Here is a 20,178-nt window from a genome sequence, read left to right as displayed (position 1 = left end):
GCCAATATTTACTTTTAATCCCTACTTTCGCTGTGATGGCATTATGGGGAAGCTGTGTGAAAGGTTAGAGAGAGAAGAGGAAGTTACAGTGGAGGGAGATTTCTTCAGCACCCATGGCCTTTTCCTTGGATTCCTCACTCTTAAGAAAACTCAATTCAAAAGGTGCATTTTACCCTAAGGCACATCCCTGAATTGCTGCCTCAGAGTACAGCCCCATTTTGTTTCCAACAGAGAACATACAGCTTCAGAACAATTGTGAACTGAGATTCCCCACTACCACACTTCCTGTTCCTGAGATGGAATTACGAGAGCTCAGAATTCTGGAAAACACAAACCTACCAGCATTCTTACAAGAGGGCAGAATTCACTGAATCTAGTTGAATCAGATGTGTGTTAAACAGGGATGACAGCCATTATGGTGAGGTCAAAATAATGAGCCCCAAACTTATCCAAGAAAAAGAAATCACCCCTGCAGGTTTCCAGATGACCCCAGTGAAGCGCTCTGTGCCCAGCGTCAGTGAGACACCGAGGAGCCTTCCCAGCTGCTTTTCTAAAGAAGCCTGGACAGGCTTGGACTCTTTCTCTCTGTTGGCCAATATGAGTGTGGACCAGGGCCCTGTACCAGATGAAGCGCCTTGATCCTGCCAACTGCTTCTTGGCTTTGAGCAGCTGTAGGGGCAGCTGCTCTTACAACACACAGAGTGAGTCCTTGTTCTGAGGTAGGAGAGTTCTACGTTTTGTGAAAAACTTACAAGTTTGGGTCTTTATACAACTACCTTCATGAGCTTGAACCTGAAGATCTGGTGTGTTGTGCTTGCTATTCACACATCTTGCAAATAAACAAATGATCTATAACAGTTTTATCCAGGGGAAATCTTCCTGTAGCTATAAAAGTCAAGTTTATCCAATTCTTTGCTTCAGTCAGAAACTGAAGAGTCATGAGATGAGAGACCAATGACCCCTGAACCAATATAATTAAAAATCAACAGAATTCCAGGGATAGTAGATCGAATACAAGAATTTACTTCTGCTCCCTCCTGATATCCCAGTAAAGGGATTTTTTTTTAAGGCATAAAACTGCTAAGATAGTAAGCACATGAGAGGAGACGACAATAAAAAAATTTCAGAAGCTGGAAAGTAGACAGAGCTGAATCTTAAATTGGCAGTGGAGAAAGCCAAGAGCAATTTACACCACCGAGTTCCCGAAAGGCCCTGGTGGCATTACTGGAAGTAGGAACAATGGAAGGGATGAGCTAAAATAAAGAGGATCTGTTGACTTCTTTCAAGAAATAGCTAGGTTCCGCAGACCAGGCACCTGCTCTGTATAGCTGAGTGATTTCTCATCTCCCAAAACATCCATATCTGAACATACTTTCTTTGGAAAGTATAAAATATGTCTCTGGGTGAGGGACTCAGCACAACTTGTTGGGGAGGAGGTAGTGTAATGAAAACTGGGATTGGGTGAACACATGCATGCTGAGATATTCGCTCCAACCCTTTTCCTCACTTGGTTCCCAGAAAGATGGCAGCAATGCCTAGACCCTCCAGGCAGGGGACTGGAAGATATTCTCTGGACAGATCTGAACAGCCAAAGAGAGACTGACACTGGTGGTTCCCCAAGTAAAGAGCTGTTGACAGCACCTCAAGGGAAGCTACTGCCAACAAGCCCCACTCATGTGTACCAGCCTCAAATTAGCCTTGTGTTCCCCCTATTTCTCGAATATAGTAGACAATGACCACCTGACAACTGAGGAAAGATTCTAAAATGAAAGATAGAGTCAAAAACAAACAAAAAAGTCAACTTGCACCACAGAGATACAATCAGCAGAATTCAGACTGTGGGAAACTCTATAGGATAAATGGCCCAGTCTTCAACAAATAAATTGCATGAAAAAAAGAAAAGAGAGAAATGGGGGAACCTATAGATTAAAAGACACTTAAAACACATATCAACCAATTGCACTATATGGACCTTATTTGAGTATCGATTTGAACAATCCAATTGTTTTTTAAAAAATGAAATAATCAGAGCAATTTAAATATTTTTGGATATTTGATGATATAAGGAACTGCTGTTCATTTTTTAGGTATGACATATTATGGTTATGTTTTAGCAGTTCTTATATTTTAGAGAAATATACTGAAATACTTATGGATGAAATGATATGATAGCTGGGATTTGCTTCATGACAATCTGGATGAGAAGAATGACTAAATAAGTGTGGCTGTGGGATGAAGGGAACATGGGAATCTTTTATAGTATTCTCTCTACTTTATGTCTGAAATTTTCTGTAACAGAGAAAAAGTATCATTAGAATCCTCAGAGAAGATAATAAAATCATAACACAAAAACAAAATAATATAAAAAAGAACATTGAAAGAATTTTTAAAAGGTCCTATAAATAAAAAATAATAACAGAAATAAAACATTCAGTAAAGAGTTGGGAAAAAATTGAGGACGTATCCTAGAATGTATAGTGAAAAACAGTAGAAATGAAAATGAATAAAAGAATAAAAAAATTAGAGGACTAGTCCAGAAGGTCCAAAATCTGGGTAACAGCTCCAGAAAGAGAGAAAAGAGAAAGAAGAGGAAGGAATTCATCAACACAATAATGTAAGAAAATATGCCAAAACTGAAGACCATGAATTTCTGAAAGAAAAGGATGCACCAATTGCCTGATACAATGGATGAAAAGAGGCCCACATCAAGACACATCATTGTGAAACTGCAGAGCATTGGGAACAAAGAGATTTGACAAGTTTCCAGGAAAAAAATAACAAAAAACAAAAACCCTGGCTATAGATAAAAGATCAGGAATTAGAAGCATATGGGACCTCACAACAGAAAAATCTAGAAAGCAGTGGAGCAACACTTTCAAAATTCTGAAGGAAAATTATTGCCAATACAGAGTTCTATATCCATCCAAACTACCAACCAAAGGTGAAGGTAGAATAAAGACATTTTTCAGACATGAAGGCCTCAAAAAATTCATTTTTATTCATCCTTTCTCAGCAACAAAAGCAAGGAGGTAAATCCAGAAAGAAGAAATAGAATACAGGAAACAAGAGATCTAGCAGAAAAGAGAGATGAAGGGAATTCCCAGAATGGTGATAAAGAGATTCCAAAATAAAAGTCTCCTCTCTATGCCTCAGTTCCCTTATCGTGAAACAGAGAACTAGCGATAGTACCTACCACAGAGACTTGTAAGGATTCAGCATAAGATGCTTAGGGTAGAACCTGCCACAATGTAAGAGCTACAAGAGTTGTTGTTGCTGTCATCATCATCAAAGAATTGACTCCTTACGCTATGTTAACATATAACTACTTGATAGATTACAATAACTTAAAAAAAGAAATCAATTTAAAACACATTTCTGAACTGAACATATTTCCAAATTTGGGATGACTGAAAATAGTTACAAAACCATAGGGTTTTGGAGGTTGGCAGAGTTCTGAGATTTTTCTAGTGCAATTTCCTTGTTTTAAAGAGTAGGAAATTGAAGCTCAGAGCTTCTAAGTAACTTGCTTAAGACTACACAGTCATTTAGAAGAGGAGTTGGGCCTGCAAGTCAGGTGTCTCATTTCATCTCACTGAAAATCAGAAGTACAGTGACACAAGCTATCTCTGTGGTATCCTCAGAGGGTCAGAGTTTCCACACATAAAAAAAAATTAACAATAGAAATGTTTTGTCCAACTGTCATGTTACCCTAAAACCTGGCACTTGGCTCAAGGTATACATAAGAAGAAAGACCACATAGAAAGACCCACCCAGGGCAATAAAGAGAGGGAGCTACAGTTGGGTTTACTGAGTTACATTGACAATAAGGAAGAAAGTGGATTGAATTCACTGTCCTACACAAAGTTGTTTTAATTCTAGGAAGGACACCTCTAGCGGGTTTACACTCAAAAGTAAGAATATTAATCCCTAGTGCCATGGATCAATATGGCGCAGCATGGATGGGCATTTCTGATGTCTGAGTAATGGAATGGGTAGCAATGCACCTCCATTACAGTTTTCCAAGTCTTTCTAAAGGAATATACACAATTTGTAGGATTAGCAGCCATTTCAGTCACTGCTTCCAAGGAAACGATGCTCCCATCAAAATGATCTGGCAATGAGGACAACTGAGCAAGGCCAATGAAGAGCGTGTGAATGTAGTCAGGGGTGAAAAGGCAAGACCCTGGAAGAAGAGAATTTCCTCCTTGCCTCCTCAAGCAAAGCACCACTGATACTCCCTTTGAAGTTTGAGAGGGAAATTAGGCTGGGTGAGAATTTTCCTGGTATAAATTCTACGATCTGTCTTCACCTTGTTCCAACTGAAAATAAGCCCTCTGTGCATTTGCAGAAAGTCCTATTCAACAGTTTGAGATGAACGTATTTCAAAAGAAAATTGCCCATTTTCTTTTCACTGAATCTCAGAGGAAAAGTACATGCTAATTTCTCATCTTTAAAACACTGAAAACTTCTAAGCTTCTTGAATATTTATTACAAATTTGCAATTACCTTTGGATATAGTACATGTTCCATCGCAATCCAAATACCAAAATAGTGACTCGTTGGATTAAACACCTCTTAATATTTTGACCATTTAGCTGAGATTTAAAGGGACAGGTAAAGAGTCCAAATATACAAAAAATGCTATTTTAAAATCTTTTAATCCCTTTTATGAGTGCTTATTTTGGCATTTTTGATTAATAAAAAGATTTTCTCCTTCCACTTCTTATAAACATTACGTGTCTTGGAATATCATTCAAACAAACAGTATAAAAGTATGTAGTGGTAACTTAGCCAAGTTAGTAAAAACATAAAAGGAAATAAAAACTATTTAGAAATATTTTCAATTTCTTCTGTACTTGAACAGAAACACACAGAAAATACAGTTTTAAAATGGAAAGTACTGTAGTGTCAACACTCACAGAAAGAGCAGGATGCCGGTGTTTGCCAGGGCGAAGGCGAGTCCCAAAATCCCACTGCCCATAATGGCGTTGCTTAGGTTAAAAACAGACATGCCTAAGGAGGTTGTTCCTGGAATCTGAACAAAGAGACAAACATTCACACCAAGCAAAATAGTCACCAAGAAGGTACATCGTGCCAAAGTCTTTAAAGCACTATTAGGAACCAACAGGGAAATAAAATTCAAGAAATCCTTCCTTAGTGGTCTAGTTATTTTTATTTTTATTTTTTTGGGGAGGAAGATTGTCCCTGAGCTAACATCTGTGCCAGTCCTCCTTTATTTTGTATGTGGGACACTGCCACAGCACGGCCTAATGAGTGGTGTGTAGGTCTGCACCCAGGATCCAGACCCGCAAACCCCAGGCTGCCAAAGGGGAGCATGTGAACCTAACCATTATGCCACCGGGCTGGCCCCTAGTTATTTTTTTTAATGGGTTTCAGGAAAAAATACAGAGAATCCAAGGAATATCCTGGTGAATGTAGATAGCTATGCTTATGGTACTATGCTATATGAATTAAAAACATCTGTCCCAAATTATGTGATTAAAAAGAATAAGCATACTTTATTATAATGACACTTACATATTCATCACATTTCTTTTTTTCCAAATGGCTGTTAGTGAGACTTCTTCTACTTTCTCGATCAGAAATAAACTTGCTGTAAAGACACGTATGATAATTAACTTCATGATAATGATTTGAAGCTTAACATTATGACTAAATGATTTATTACTTACCAAAACATCACACGTGACAAGTTATCAGTCTAAACCTACCAGTTTACAGCCCTATTCAACCACCCTTGGTTTCTGTTTTGTTTTGTTGTTTTTCCAGCACTAGTTGTCTACATTCTTGTTTTCCCAAATAAACTGCAAGCACTCAAGGGCAGATACTTTGCCTTATTCATTTTTATATCCCTCACTTAGTACAAAGCAATGCAAATAGTAGGTGTTCATCTTGAGATGAAATGAAAGACACTCATAAGTCAAAAAGCGCTATACATTTTGAATCACTTTAATAGTAATAAATCAAAACACTATATGCAATCTAAGTTAGCTTTTCTATAGATTTTTCTTTAACTGAAAATTAGATAATCTCAAGAATACTATAAACCTGGCATTTAAAAGAATACTGGAGGCAGGATTCCTTCTGAGCTCACATTCCCGGAGTACAAGGCTATTAAATAGGAATTCTCCCTCCCCTGCGAAAAAGAAAACAACTCCTTCTCCATCAAACATGCTTTCAGCGCCAGCTAGATGCAAGTCACTAGACCAGGAGATGAGGGAGACAGCGGGGTATGTAATAAGAGATGCAGACCCTAGGCTATAGGAGTTCAGATTAGGAAATTAAGGTCGGGGGAGGCAGGGCATATAGTTCATGGTTAGGGGCAGAGCTAGGGTTTGAAGAAGGTGTGGGATTTAGAACTTGAGTTGGAATCCTCACTAGCTCTGAGGACAGGGGCATGCTACCTCAGTTTCCTCATCTGTGAAATGGGAGCAATACTATTACATTATCGCGTAGCATTATTGGGAAAACTAAATGAGAGAGCACGTGTAAAATTTCAGTACAGCTCCAGACACAGAGTAAGAGCAACAGATGTTAATCACTCCTCTCCATGGGGAGTGAGACTTGAGTGGGGATGGGAAAGATTCAGATCGGCTGAGTGGAGTAAACTATATACAAATATAAAGAAGTAGGAATTCAGAATGCTTTAACAATTGTCAAATATATTCAAGATTAGTATGAGAACTTTATGACCTAAATTTCCAATTTTTAAAAAACTCCTCATTAAAAAAATAAGTGTTATTGTCAAAGAAAAGTCCATTCACAGGCAAACTGCTGCACATATTAGTAGGACACGTTAGGGATGCTTTTCAGCTCTTCTGGAAATTTAATTATCTCCTCTTAGTAAGAATTAATCACAGTGAATTTTTTAAAAATTATGTTATTGAGGTCACATTGGCTTATAATGTTGTGTAAATTTCAGGTGTACATTATCACAAATCAGTTTCTGTATAGACTGCATCGTGTTCACCACCAATAGTCTAGTCTTTATCCGTCACCAGATATATGTGCCCCTTTACCCCTTTTGCCCTCTTCCCACCCTCTCCTCCTCTGGTAACCACTAATAGGTTCTCCTCATCTATGTGTTTGTTTATATTCCACATATGAGTGAAATCATACGGAGTTTGTCTTTATCTGTCTGGCTTATTTTGCTTAGCATATTACCCTCAAAGTCCATCCATGTTGTTGCAAATAGGATGATTTTGTCTTTTTTTATGGCTGAGTAGTATTCCACTGTGTGTATGTGTGTGTGTATATATATATATATACACACATATATATATATAAATGTGTATATATATATATATCACATCTTCTTTATTCATTCATCCATTGATGGGTACTTAGGTTGCTTCCACATCTTGGCTATTGTGAATAACGCTGTGATGAACATAGAGGTGCATAAATATCTTTGAATTGTTGATTTCATGTCCTTTGGATAAATACCCAGTAGTGGGATAGCTGGATCATATGGTATTTCTATTTTTAGTTTTTTGAGAAACCTCCATACTGTTTTCCACAGTGGCTACACCAGTTTGCACTCCCACCAGCAATGTATGAGGGTCCCCTTTTCTCCACATCCTCTCCAACATTTGTTATTTCTTGTCTTGTTAATTATAGCCATTCTGATGGGTAAAAGGTGAAATCTCACAGTAGTTTTGATTTACATTTCCCTAATAATTAGTGATGTTGAACATCTTTGCATGTGTCCATTGGCCATCTGTATATCTTCTTTGGAAAAACGTCTGTTCATATCCTCTGCCCATTTTTTGATTGGGTTGTTTGTTTTTTTCTTGTTGAGTTGTATGAGTTCTTTATATATTTTGGAGATTAACTCCTTGTCAGATATATGATTTGCAAACATTTTCTCCCAGTTGGTGGGTTGTCTTTTCATTTTTCATGGTTGCCTTTTCCTTGCAGAAGTTTTTTAGTCTGATGTAGTCCCAATTGTTTATTTTTTCTTTTGTTTCCCTTGCCTGAGTAGACATGATATTGGAAAAGACTGCTAAAACTGATGTCTAAGAGTATACTGACTATATTTTCTTGTAGGAGTTTTATAGTTTCATGTCTTACATTCAAGTCTTTAATCCATTTTGGGTTAATTTTTGTGTATGGTGTAAGATAATGGTCTATGTTCATTCTTTTGCATGTGGCTGTCCAGTTTTCCCAACACCAGTTATTGAAAAGACTCTCTTTTCTCCATTGTATGTTCTTGGTTCTTTTGTCAAAGATTAGCTGTCCATTGAGGTGTGGTTTATTTCTGGGCTTTCAATTCTGTTCCATTGATCTGTGTGTCTGTTTTTCTGCCAATACCATGCTGTTTTGATTACTATAGCTTTGTAGTATATTTTAAAGTCAGGGATTGTGATGCCTCCAGCTTTGTTCTTTTTTCTCAGTGTTACTTTGGCTATTTGGGGTCTTTTGTTGTTCCACATAAATTTTAGCATTCTTTGTTCTATTTCCGTGAAGGATGTCATTGGGATTCTGATTGGGATTGCACTGAATCTGTAGATTGATTTAGATAATATGGACATTTTCATTGTTTTTATTCTTCCAATCCATGAGCATGGAATATCTTTCCATTTCTTTATGTCTTATTCAATTTCTTTCAATAATGTCTTAGTTTTCAATGTATAGGTCATTCATCTCCTTGGTTAAATTTATCCCTAGATATTTTATTCTCTTTGTTGCAATTGTAAATGGGATCGTATTCTTGACTTCTCTTTCTGCTAGTTTGTTATTAGTGTATAGAAATGCAACTGATTTTTGTATGTTGATTTTGTACCCTGCAACTTCGCTGTAGTTGTTGATTGTTTGTAATAGCTTTCTGATGGATTCTTTAGGATTTTCTATACACAGAATCATGTCATCCACAAACAGTGAGAGTTTTTGTTTTTTTTTTTTTTTGGTGAGGAAGACTGGCCCTGAGCTAACATCTGTTGCCAATCTTCCTCTTTTTGCTTGAGGAAGATTGGCCCTGAGCTAACATCTGTGCTAATCTTCTTCTATTTTGTATGTAGGAAACTGCCACAGCTTGGCTTGATGAGCAGTGTGTAGGCCCAGGATCCGATCCCATGAACCCTGGGCCACCGAAGCGGAGCCATGGGAACTTAACCACTATGCCACTGGGATGGCCCCCAAACAGTGAGAGTTTTACTTATTCCTTTCCAGTTTGGATCCCTTTTATTTCTTTTTCTTGCCTAATTGCTCTGGCCCAAACTTCCAATACTATGTTGAATAAGAGTGGTGAGAGTAGGCACCCTTGTCTTGTTCCCGTTCTCACAGGAATGGCTTTCAGTTTTTCACCATTAAGTATGATGTTGGTTGTGGGTTTATCATATATAGCCTTTATTACATTGAAGTACTTTCCTTTTATACCCATTTTATTGAGAGTTTTTATCATAAATGGATGTTGGATCTTGTCAAATACTTACTTTGCATCTATTGAGATGATCATGTGATTTTTATTCCTCATTTTGTTAATGTGGTGTATCGCATTGATTGATTTGTGGATGTTGAACCATTCCTGCATCCCTGGAATAAATCCCACTTGATCATGGTGTATGATCCTTTTAATGTGTTACCGTATTCATTTTGCTAATATTTTGTTGAGGATTTTTGCATCTATGTTCATTGGCAATATTGGCCTGTAATTTTCCTTTTTTGTGTTGTCCTTGTCTGGTTTTGGTATCAGGGCAATGTTGGCTTTGTAGAATGAGTTAGGCAGCATCCTGTCTTCTTCAATATTTCAGAATAGTTTGAGAAGGATAGGTATTAAATCTTCTTTGAATGTTTGGTAGAATTCACCAGAGAAATCATCTGGTCCTGCACTTTAATTTTTTGGAGGTTTTTAATTACTGTTTCAGTTACTTTACTTGTGACTAGTATATTCAGATTCTCTATTGCTTGATTCAGTTTTGGGAGGTTGTATGATTCTAAGAATTTATCAATTTCTTCTCGGTTATCCAATTTGTTGTCATATAGCTTCTCATAGTATTCTCTTATAATCCTTTGTATTTCTGTGGTATCTGGTGGTTTTCTGTGATGGTTTTCTCAATTTTCTCTTTATTGATGATTTGTGACTCTGTCTGATTTTTTGTATTGTTGTTACCATGAGGTTTGTATAAAACATCTCATAGATGAGATGATCCATTTTCTGATAGCCTCTTATCTCCATTAGCCTAAGCAGGTTCCATCCTTTTCCTTTCCCCTATGTTTTTATTGTCATAGGTTATTCTTTTTTGTGTTGTGAGTTTGTGACTAAATTGAAGCGTTTATAGTTATTTCTGATGCTTTCTTTCCCTTTATCTTTTATGTTATAATTAAGTGTTTGCTAACCTATTCTGATAACTGCAATTTTCTGATTTTTTCCTATTTTTCTCCTTGCTCAAAGCTCTGTAAACCTTTGCTTTTTTGTTTCAGGTAGGAGGGCTCCCTTAATCATTTCTTCTAAGGCAGGTCTAGTGGCAATGAACTCCCTCAGCTTTTGTCTACCTGGGAAAGCTTTTATTTCTCCATCATATCTGAAGGATAATTTCGTGGGATAGAGTACTCTTGGCTGATAGTTTTTGTCTCTCAGTATTTTGAGTATTTCATTCCATTCTCTCCTAGACTGCAAAGTTTCTGCTGAGAAAGCCACTGAAAGCCTGATGGGGGTTGTGTTGTAGGTTATTTTCTTCTCTCTTGCTGCCCTTAATATTTTTTCTTTATCATTGACTTTTGCCAGTTTTACTATTATATGCTTTGGAGAAGGTCTTGTTGCACTGATATAATTAGGAGTTCTATTGGCTTCATGTACTTGTATGTCCAGTTCCTTCCCCAGGTTTGGGAAGTTCTCAGCTATTATCTTTTTGAACAAGCTCTCTGTTCCTTTTTCCCTCTCTTCTCCCTCTGGGATACCTATAATCCTTATGTTATGTTTCCTAATTGAGTCAGATATTTCTCAAAGAATTTCTTCATTTTTTAAAAATCTTAGTTCTCTCTCCTCTTCCACCTGAATCATTTCTAGATTTCTCTATTCCATATGGTCTGCTTTATTTTTTTAAATTTATTATTATTATTTTTTGGTGAGGAAGATCAGCCCTGAGCTAACATCTGCTGCCAATCTTCCTCAGCAAAAAGAGGAAGATTAGCCTTGTGCTAAACACCTGTGCCCATCTTCCTCTATATTGTATATGGGATGCCACCACAGCATGGCTTGATGAGTGGTGCATAGGTCTGCACCTGGGATCTGAACCTGCAAACCCCAGCCACTGAAGCAAAGCGTGCTAACTTAACCACTACGCTACCAGGCCGGCCCCTGGTCTGATTTATTTTTAATGCTTTCTATTTTAATTTTCATCTCTTTAATTGTGTACTTCATCTCCAGAATTTGTTTGGGTTTTTTTTTTAGAGCTTCAATCTCTTTGGTAAAGTATTCCTTCTGTTAATTAATTTTATTCCTGAGCTCACTGAATTGTCTTTTGAATTTTCTGGTAACTCATTGAGTTTCTTTATGATAGCTATTTTGAATTCTCTGTCAATTAGACTGTAGTCTTCTGTGACTTCAGGTTTGGTTTTTGGAGGTTGTGATTTTCTTTCGGTCCTGCAGCATTACTGTAGTTCTTCATGGTGTTTGATGAATTGATCCTCTGCTGGCACATTCACGGTAGTAATCACTTTTTCTTATTTGGGTACAGCTTTGGTTACTTTGGTTCTCATCACCTGGGTCCTGTGTTCCTCTACTGGCTTTCTGTGGGCTCCGACGCTGCTGTCCTGTGGACCACTTGCACTGCTGTTCTCAGGTTGTCTTAGAGTGCTGGTTGCACCGCTGCCAGGGGTGCTGGGTTCATGGGTGTCACTGTTGCTGGCAGGGTCCTGGGGACCCGGGGACTTTATACAGCCCCTGCTGCTGATGGAACTGCTGTCAGGGTTGCTCCCACTGGGGGCTGGGTCATTGGATCTGTGGGGGTTCTTGTTGCTTCTGGCCACAGATTCCCTTTGCCACCATTGAGGGGGGTGGGGATGGTGGGGGGGTAGCTGCAGGGGATGTTTATTCTGCTCCAGCCCTGTGGGCTTGTGGTTGCTCCGGTTGGCCGCTTTGCTGGCACGGGCACCAAGGCAGCCATTGGACAGAGTGCCTTCTTGCAGGCCAGCCAGGGCACTCCGTGGGCGGGGCTGCCTCAAGGGCGGGGCCCCCTCTGCACGGCAGGTGCTCCCTACCTGCTACTGCCGCTCCAAAAGTGTTGGCAGAGGTGGGGCTGCTGCCGCCTCCACTCACAGTCATGCTGCTGGCTGTGTGAGGATCTTGTCCTGGATTGCTGCCTGGGGAGGGGAGGGGCTGCTCCCCTAGTTCCATTGCTTCCCTGGGTCCAGTACACCCACCTTCAGATGTATAGCTGCCAGGATCTCTCAGACATCCTGTTGTACTAAATAGGGAATGCACTGCTGGTTAATGGATGTCCAATTAGTTGGAACTTAGAGGGGAGACACAAAGGGACCAACTCACTCCACCATGATGCTGACATCACACAGTGTATTTTTCACTAAGAAATGTAAAGCCACTTGAACTGGACTATTTTAAGGAAGCGTACATCTTTAAACTGTACATTGTATTTTCATAGACTGTTTTGAATGATGCTATATTTCACAATAAAACATTTTTTTAGTGAAAGATACATATCATCAATGTTGGTTTTATTTATCTACCCTTTTCATCTTTAATCCAAGGGATCTGGCTTCTCCCTGGCATTACTTCTCCATTTTCCATTTGCATTATTTCACCAGGATAAAGCAGAGAGGCAATAGATATATTTGGAAATTCCTCTAAGACCATCACCTGGTATAAGTAGCACAACCTGCAGTTGATTCCTTTCAGCATCTGCCTCTCCCTGGGACCTGTCCAGTTACTGGGAGAGATCAAAAGGAAGTAGAAGAAAACCTCAGTCTCCTGAAATGCCGGCACTGACACTCCAGTGGAGGAGAGACCAGACCAGCTAACACCAGAATAGGAATGTCAGACTGCAAAATTGAGGTGAGATAAGGAATCCAGAGAAGGAACAACCATTATTGGGTGGGGTTAGCCAGAGGAAACTTAAAGGCAGAGGCCTGAGAAAAAGTATTGCGGGTTCTTAGCAAGAGAATGACATAATGAAAGCAGTAGCTTTGGAGAACAACCCTGGCAATTGTATAGCGTTGCTACTAAGGATTAGTTTGGCCCTCCTTTGCCCTTAACATTTTAAACCTTTCCACAGTTTGAGGTTTAAGGATCTCCCTGGAGAGGGGCAAGGGAAGGCTCCCTTCCTTTTCACATGGGCAGCCCAAGGAAATGTGGGTGTGCGACTTTCCAAAATGAAACTGACTCATATTTAGTGTTGCTGTTAAATAATAGACTGTATTTAATCACGCTAATTTTAATGACCAACTCAAGTCTACCAAATCTTTATTCAGATGGTCCCCCATTTGCCTTTCTTGTGGAGGGACTTGTCTTCCAAAGAGAATTTCCATTACTTTTAAGTTAAGGGAAAAGCCCGAACATTTTCAAACAAACCAAACAAAACAGTCATCAACTCCCTGTTATGGCAGATCTCAGTTCCCAGCCTGGCAACACTCCCCAGAATTGGTGGCAGAGGCTTGGTGGGCAGAGAAGAAAGAGATGCAGGCACTGTGACACAAGGGGCATTCAGTAGGGTCGAACATTGTGCAACGGAAGGGGATGAAGAATAAGGCCTCTGCATGATTGCCAGCTCTTTCCCGCAGAACTTCTGCAGGATGAGAAGAATCAAACTGACTTAGAGAGCTGCTGTGATGAGTAATCATTAAAAAGCACAGGAAAACACATTATATATCAAGCGCCTTCCTGACTCTGCCTTCTGGTCTGCTTGTCCTGGTCTACTTTCTGCAGCAAGACTTAATAGGTTTTCCCCCAAATCTTCACTGCTTCTCCACTGAACAAGTTTTGAGTACAAATTCCTCAGCCTGCAGTTCCAGGTACTGCTTCATTTGACTTTACCTCAATGTCCCAATCTCAACTCCCCTGCTCCTCAAAATGATCCTCCCAAGAGGGAGTGAGGACTGAGCCATGACCAGTGCATTCTGAGAATAGACACTGAAAAACAAGTAGTAGGAATCCACTCTCCCCTCAGGAGATCCTCCACCCTCCTCTCAGCCAATGCCTCCCCACAGTTCCAAGCCCTCATCTTCCATGAGTCTTATACTCTGGTTAGAACTGAGTTTTCTGACTCTGACCTATTTACCATTTTTCTGTGGCACAGACTGTGCCATTAAGCTCCTCTGGCATCCAGAGGGGTTGTGTCGTTCTCTCACTCCCTCAGCTCCTTCTTATATGTAACTGTCCATGCACTAGCAACTCAGAGGAACCCTCCAGAAACCGCACATGCATCTTCTATTTAGGAATCACAGGGTAGCTTAGGCTGCAGGGAAATCTAGGTCAGTAAGAATGAAGTACTTAAAGAAAGCCTATAAACCAATGTTACTTCAATAAACAAAAAATTTAAAAAATGAATAAAAAATAAAAATAATAAAAATAAAAATAAAAGAACTTTGTTAAAAAAAAAAAAACAAAAAAGAAAGCCTCTGTATTCTCTTTATGGTGTTTCAACTTTTTCTTCTCTTTAGCCTTTAAATCTTTGCTTTGTATTTCTGTAAATTTTTTTTAAACAAAATAAAACCAACGTTTTTTGTAATGGAAAAGTCCATTTGAAATAACTAGGTCAAGCAGCTTACCACAAGTTGCTGTTCTCTCACCATGTAAAAAATGCAATTGCGTGTTAAAAAGCACTGACCTCTGGCAAAGAAATTGTGTTAAAATTTCTCTTTATTGACTTAAAAATGGGCTATGGGAGAAGGTGCCTTTGACACATGGTCTCAGGATGATAAAAGTATTACTAAAAGAGAGTTTTCACTGGGTCAGTCTGTACCTATAAAGCAGAATTCAACCAACTATTCGGTAGCCAAATGTTCTGCAAACAAATCAAAACAAAACAAAAACCTACAGTGTCTGTCGCAGTGACCTTCAACAGACAAAGCCTTAGAAAGGATGTAGGCGTTATAATGAGGTAGTGTGAAGGGAGGCGAGCAACACAGAGCAGTGATTTAAAACCAAAAATAAATCAACAACAACAACAATCCAATTAAGGATAGGTTGTACAATGGGAAGATAATCTTCCTATTTTAATCTCTACCAATCAGGTTCTTACTAGATTATAGAGTTTCATCAAAGGATTCATAACACAAAAGAGATGAGTGGTTGAACTTAAATGACCTTTCCCAGTTCTTTCCTTGAAATTCTAACATTCTATAAAAAAGGAAAAGAGAACAGGAGGAAAGACGCAAGTAACAGAGAGGTTCGAAAAGATGAAAGAATTGAAGAAACAGCAGGCATTTAAAGAGAAGGTACACAGAGCCTTTACCTGGTGGATAAACTCTGTTGAAAATAGGAGAAAACAGACGTTAATTGTAACGGGAGCGATTAAAGCGAGGAAAGAATTTCTGACATAAAAACTGAATATAGGAGGAAGTTATGGAATCTTCTTCCCTAAGGTGTAGAAAAAATATTAGAAGAAGAGAGGGAACTTTGCAAGGGTCCTCCCAAGTGATATACATGAACTCTGCAATAGAGACAGGGACAAAAAAAAAAAAAAAAAAAAAAAGCTGATGTAGGGTATAGTGACAAGAGTTGCCCCAAATTCTTTTAAGAAAAATCTTAATGAGAGACTCAAATTTTCTTAGATTCTTCCTGGGTCATAACAACAATAACTATACATATAAATGAGAACAACAGTAGATAAATATTAAAATATGTGACTATTTTCCTGGATAGAGCTAGATAATCTACTAATATTTCAACAACTTGAAGGTAACAACAACCAGCAAATCATCCAAAGCCTAAAGCAATATCATTCTTCCTCGGATTGGAGAATAAAGAAGAGCTTGCCAAAGAAAGAGGGCTGCACTTTTATTGATCTAGACTTTTCTCATACTAAAAAGTTTACTATTGCCAGACACTGAGACAAGTACTTTACATGGATTTTCTCATCTATTTTCACAATAATTACATGTGGTTGGTACTATTATTAGCTCCATTTTAGAGAAATTAGATAATTTGACCAAAGGCACATTACTAATAACTAAACTGTTGAAACAGAATTTGAACCTAAGCTGGCTGATTGCAGAGCCTGAGTTCTTAACCTACAAACAGTATTGTATTTAATATTCCCCAACAATCTCGTGAGGTAAGGTATTATTATTATCCTTCTCTTACAGGGATGAAACTGAGGCTCAAAGCACAAGATCACACAAGATCTATTGATAGAGCCAGGATTCAATACAAGTCTAAACCAAACCATGCACATAACTGCTCTCTCTCTCCCTGTGTCCGTCTCTGTCTCTCGCTCTCATTTAACAAATACTTTGTACTGTCCACCCTGTACCGGGCACTATTATTACATCATTACAAGGTACAAGAAATATAAAGATGATTAAGATGGTTCCTTCTCTCAAGAAGCTCACATCTAGAGGAAGAGTCTAGAGCTTGCTACTTCAAGTGTGGTCCATGGACCGGCAGTATGGGCATCATCTGGGAGCTTGCTGGAAATGAGAATCTCAGGCTCCATCTCAGACAGACTGAATCAGAATCTGCATTTTAACAAGGTTTCCAGGCGTTTCATACGCACAGGTAAATGTCAGCAGTCCCGGCCTAGTGGGCATTTTGAAAGGTTTTGTTGTTCCAGGTATAGATTTTTATGACTACATCACCAAAACTAGGGTATGAAATAAAACAATTGAGATGGAATAACGGTAGGTGTCCTAATGCCCAAATGACTCTACTCTATTTTTAACTAAACTTAAAAAAATGATTCTTATAGTATCCTAGTGGGGAGTTTCCAGGCAAAGCTATCAGCTAGATGCCAGGTAATCAGAGATGAACGTTTGTTTTCAACATTTTCTCTAGCTTCCTAAAAAGAGACACCATTACCTGGACGTTCACTGTTTTGGGAGATGGTTCTCTTAGATTCGTATAATTGGGTCTACGTTCCTCCCATCACTGTGAAAAAGCCGAAGAAGAGTGAGAGGGACTTAGGTGAAACTTTTGCGGGAATGATGGTGGGGGTCTTTTTTTATTTTTGCCTGAGGCTAAAAAGCTGAGGCTGTATGCTATAATATGTTGTTTTTAATTTTAACTGTCCTAGAACCAGAAATGAAGCAAGATTTATGAACCGTGTCAGTGAAAGAGGGGAGACAAAATAAATAAATACATCACACTGCCTGTGCAGCAGTGGGACCCAGTTCCGCAAAACAAGTGGTCCACACCCAACAGCTCTCCCGCTGCACCAGCTCCTTGCCTTAGTCACAGTCTACAGGGAAGTGAGGTCACCCAGCCAAGGTGCCCAGGTCAGGGGCGAGAAGGGGTGCTTCTACCCACTGCAAGTGGTCACCACCTCAGAAACTTAATTTTTTTTTTTTTGCAAGGAAGATTAGCCCTGAGCTAACATCCGATGCCAATCCTCCTCTTTTTTGCTGAGGCAGATTGGCCCTGGGCTAACATCCGTGCCCATCTTCCTCTACTTTATATGGGATGCCGCCACAGCATGGCTTGACAAGTGGTGGATCGGTGCGCACCCAGGATCCGAACCTGCAAACCCCAGGCCGCCGAAGCGGATTGCAAACACTTAACCGCTGCGCCACCGGGCTGGCCCCAGAAACTTAGTATTTTTAGTAAGTAAAACTTTGTAAGATCAAGTTCAGATTCTACATAGAATATTATAAATGACTCTCACTTAAGGTCCTCCAAGTCTGCATTGCTTTGGGAATGAAGCTTCATTATAAAACCAAAGTGTCCTATTTGGGAAATGGTTAGAACTCCATCCACGGGTAAGTGGAGGCCAGTAGTGACTGCAGAAGCCTCCAGAAGTACAGAGCATAAAATGGCACTGGTAGAGGTTAGTAGAACTAATAAAGACTACCTTTTTCACTAATGCTGGAGCATTGTAATCAGAGGCAGCAGGATAGAGGATAAAGACAGGGATTTCAGACAGACTTGTGTATGTTGTTGGGCAAGCTATTTTACTTCTCTCAGCCTCAGTTTCCTTACCTGTAAACTAAATTTTTAAATTTTCCTTATTTGCAAAAGAATACTTTGCAAGATGTTACAAGAATAAATGGCAATACATGTAAAAACACATGGCACTCAAGAAACGGTAGTTATCCTTAATAGTTATTCAGAAAAGGTGAAAGAAGCAAACTTGAGTCCAACAATAAGAAATATCACAACACGGTAAATAATACTTGGATGATAATGAGGAAGTGTCTGGCTTGGGGACTTAACCACTAAGAACATTTAAGGAAGAGAAAAAGAAAGAGAGACAGGGCTGAAACTTCTGAGTGGATGTAAACGATGGCAGCGAAGTCCTGTGCTGGACTTTCAATTATACACTATATCAGAATGTAGAGCAGATTATCAGAAATGATTTCTACAAAGATGCTTTGTTAGTTGACATAATGTTTTCATCCTCCTCCATCCCAATTTCCTTTTGGCCCCCTTCCAAAGTGTAGCATCGTTGTTGTCTAATAAGCGGTCCTGTCTACTCCACTCTCTTCTCCTAGCCTTTAGGAGGCCTCATGCTTCAAAAAAACTGCACCACCAACTCCCGAGCTAGAGAGCTTCCTGCTAAGGGGTCCATATAAGCTGCTATAGAATCAGTAGTTCAGAGAATGCCCCAAATCATTAAAAAAAAAAAAAAAAAAGACATTTGGTTGGTCCTACTCTTGTAAATTAAGAAACACAGAGCCCGAGAGTCGGAAGGAATTGCTGAGGTCACAGCTGAGGCCAAGAGCTTCCAGGCCAGCGTTCTTCCACCCCCCTCTCTACCTCATCCCGTTCGCCATATCTCCTCTTTTTTCATGTACTATTTCCCTACTATAGTTTCTCGTGGAGCCATTTGAGCTCAACTATTGTTGTTATTATTTAAAATCCACGTTACAAATGATGTTTGTAATGATGTATCTGTAGTTTTAACATGGGAACATCGGCAAATGCGACTTTGACCGTTTTTTGCTTAAAATGTGGGCGAGGTCAGATGACTGTAGTACACATCCACATATGGTATGCAGTGAAATTCCAACAGTCTTGTCTAATTCATAAGCACAGAGCTTTTGAAAAGTTAGGGCTGGTTGGGGTCCAATGTATTTATACATTTTTATTAGATTCAATTGAAAGATTTGAAAAGATGAATAAATTACTTTCCTATTTGCTTCATCTGCTATTGCAGACTATGCCCAACAGATGTCACATAAGAAATTCAAATTACATCTTCAAATGGAACGTAACCCTAGTAATGAATAATTCAAGAGAATAACTGAAAACCAGAATAATATTTTAGAGATATTTCTTTCATTGGATGGAAAGTGTTAGTGGAAAAATACTCACCTATTTATTTGACCATTTTCTACTTCAGTGAAATCATTGGAATCATTGCTAATGTTATCATCTTCGGGCACTGTCATGTTTTGCAATTCGGTTAATTCGAGTCCACTTTTGAAATGCATCATGATTGGAAAGTACCTGTAGTCAAAAAATTAGTCCAAATTCTCCTGTTCTGAGTGTATTTACAAGTGGACAGCAGCAAAAATATCAGCTTGACACCCCTGAAATACAACACAATGAAAAATAATGAAACATATGAATATCACCACTGATTAAAAATAAACTATTACAAGTAAACAAATAGTTAATTTACTGATAATGCAACTTTTACGTTTAGCTACTCAATGCGTTAAAGCAATCTTGGTACATCAAGTCATAGAGGCTCTAAATTTTTATGCCTTTCATAAATCTCCCTCCATTTTTAACTATAAAATGCATCACGTCCCATAATCTTTATGCTCATGTTTATAGGAATACCATGTCAGCTGCAGGCAATATAGGCGCCTTTTATGAAACAGTGTGTTTAAAATGAAAGCGATTCAGTATGTTAACGTGTCAGATCACAGGGCACACAGATAGCTGGGTACAGACTGCACAGACACAAAAGCACCTCTGATTTAGCAATCCCAGTTTAATAAAAATGCAAAGCCTCAATAAATGGCATCACGAGGGATCAAGTACCCAACCTGGAGGTCAAGCAGCAAAGGACAAATCTGTGTTTTGAAATTTAGCAA

The 20,178-nt window shown here is 38.9% G+C and overlaps 1 protein-coding gene across 2 annotated transcripts in view; it reads right to left on the bottom strand.

The window, feature by feature from the left end:
* Positions 1-20,178, bottom strand: part of SLC38A1 (solute carrier family 38 member 1) — a 69,905-nt gene that overhangs the window by 33,080 nt on the left and 16,647 nt on the right. For both annotated transcript variants that reach the window (XM_058558440.1, XM_058558441.1), the window contains 3 exons: positions 19,448-19,665; positions 5,539-5,614; positions 4,920-5,035 (listed from right to left, as the gene is read on the bottom strand). In XM_058558440.1, the coding sequence (XP_058414423.1) occupies positions 4,920-5,035; positions 5,539-5,614; positions 19,448-19,569 (314 nt within the window). In that variant the 5' untranslated portion in view covers positions 19,570-19,665. The remainder of the gene's footprint in view (positions 1-4,919; positions 5,036-5,538; positions 5,615-19,447; positions 19,666-20,178) is intronic.

The sequence above is a fragment of the Diceros bicornis genome, chromosome 17 (genome assembly GCF_020826845.1).
Source record: "Diceros bicornis minor isolate mBicDic1 chromosome 17, mDicBic1.mat.cur, whole genome shotgun sequence".
NCBI lineage: Eukaryota > Metazoa > Chordata > Mammalia > Perissodactyla > Rhinocerotidae > Diceros > Diceros bicornis.
The sequence above is the reverse complement of the archived record's forward strand: the minus strand, read 5'-3'. Positions and strand labels throughout refer to the sequence as shown.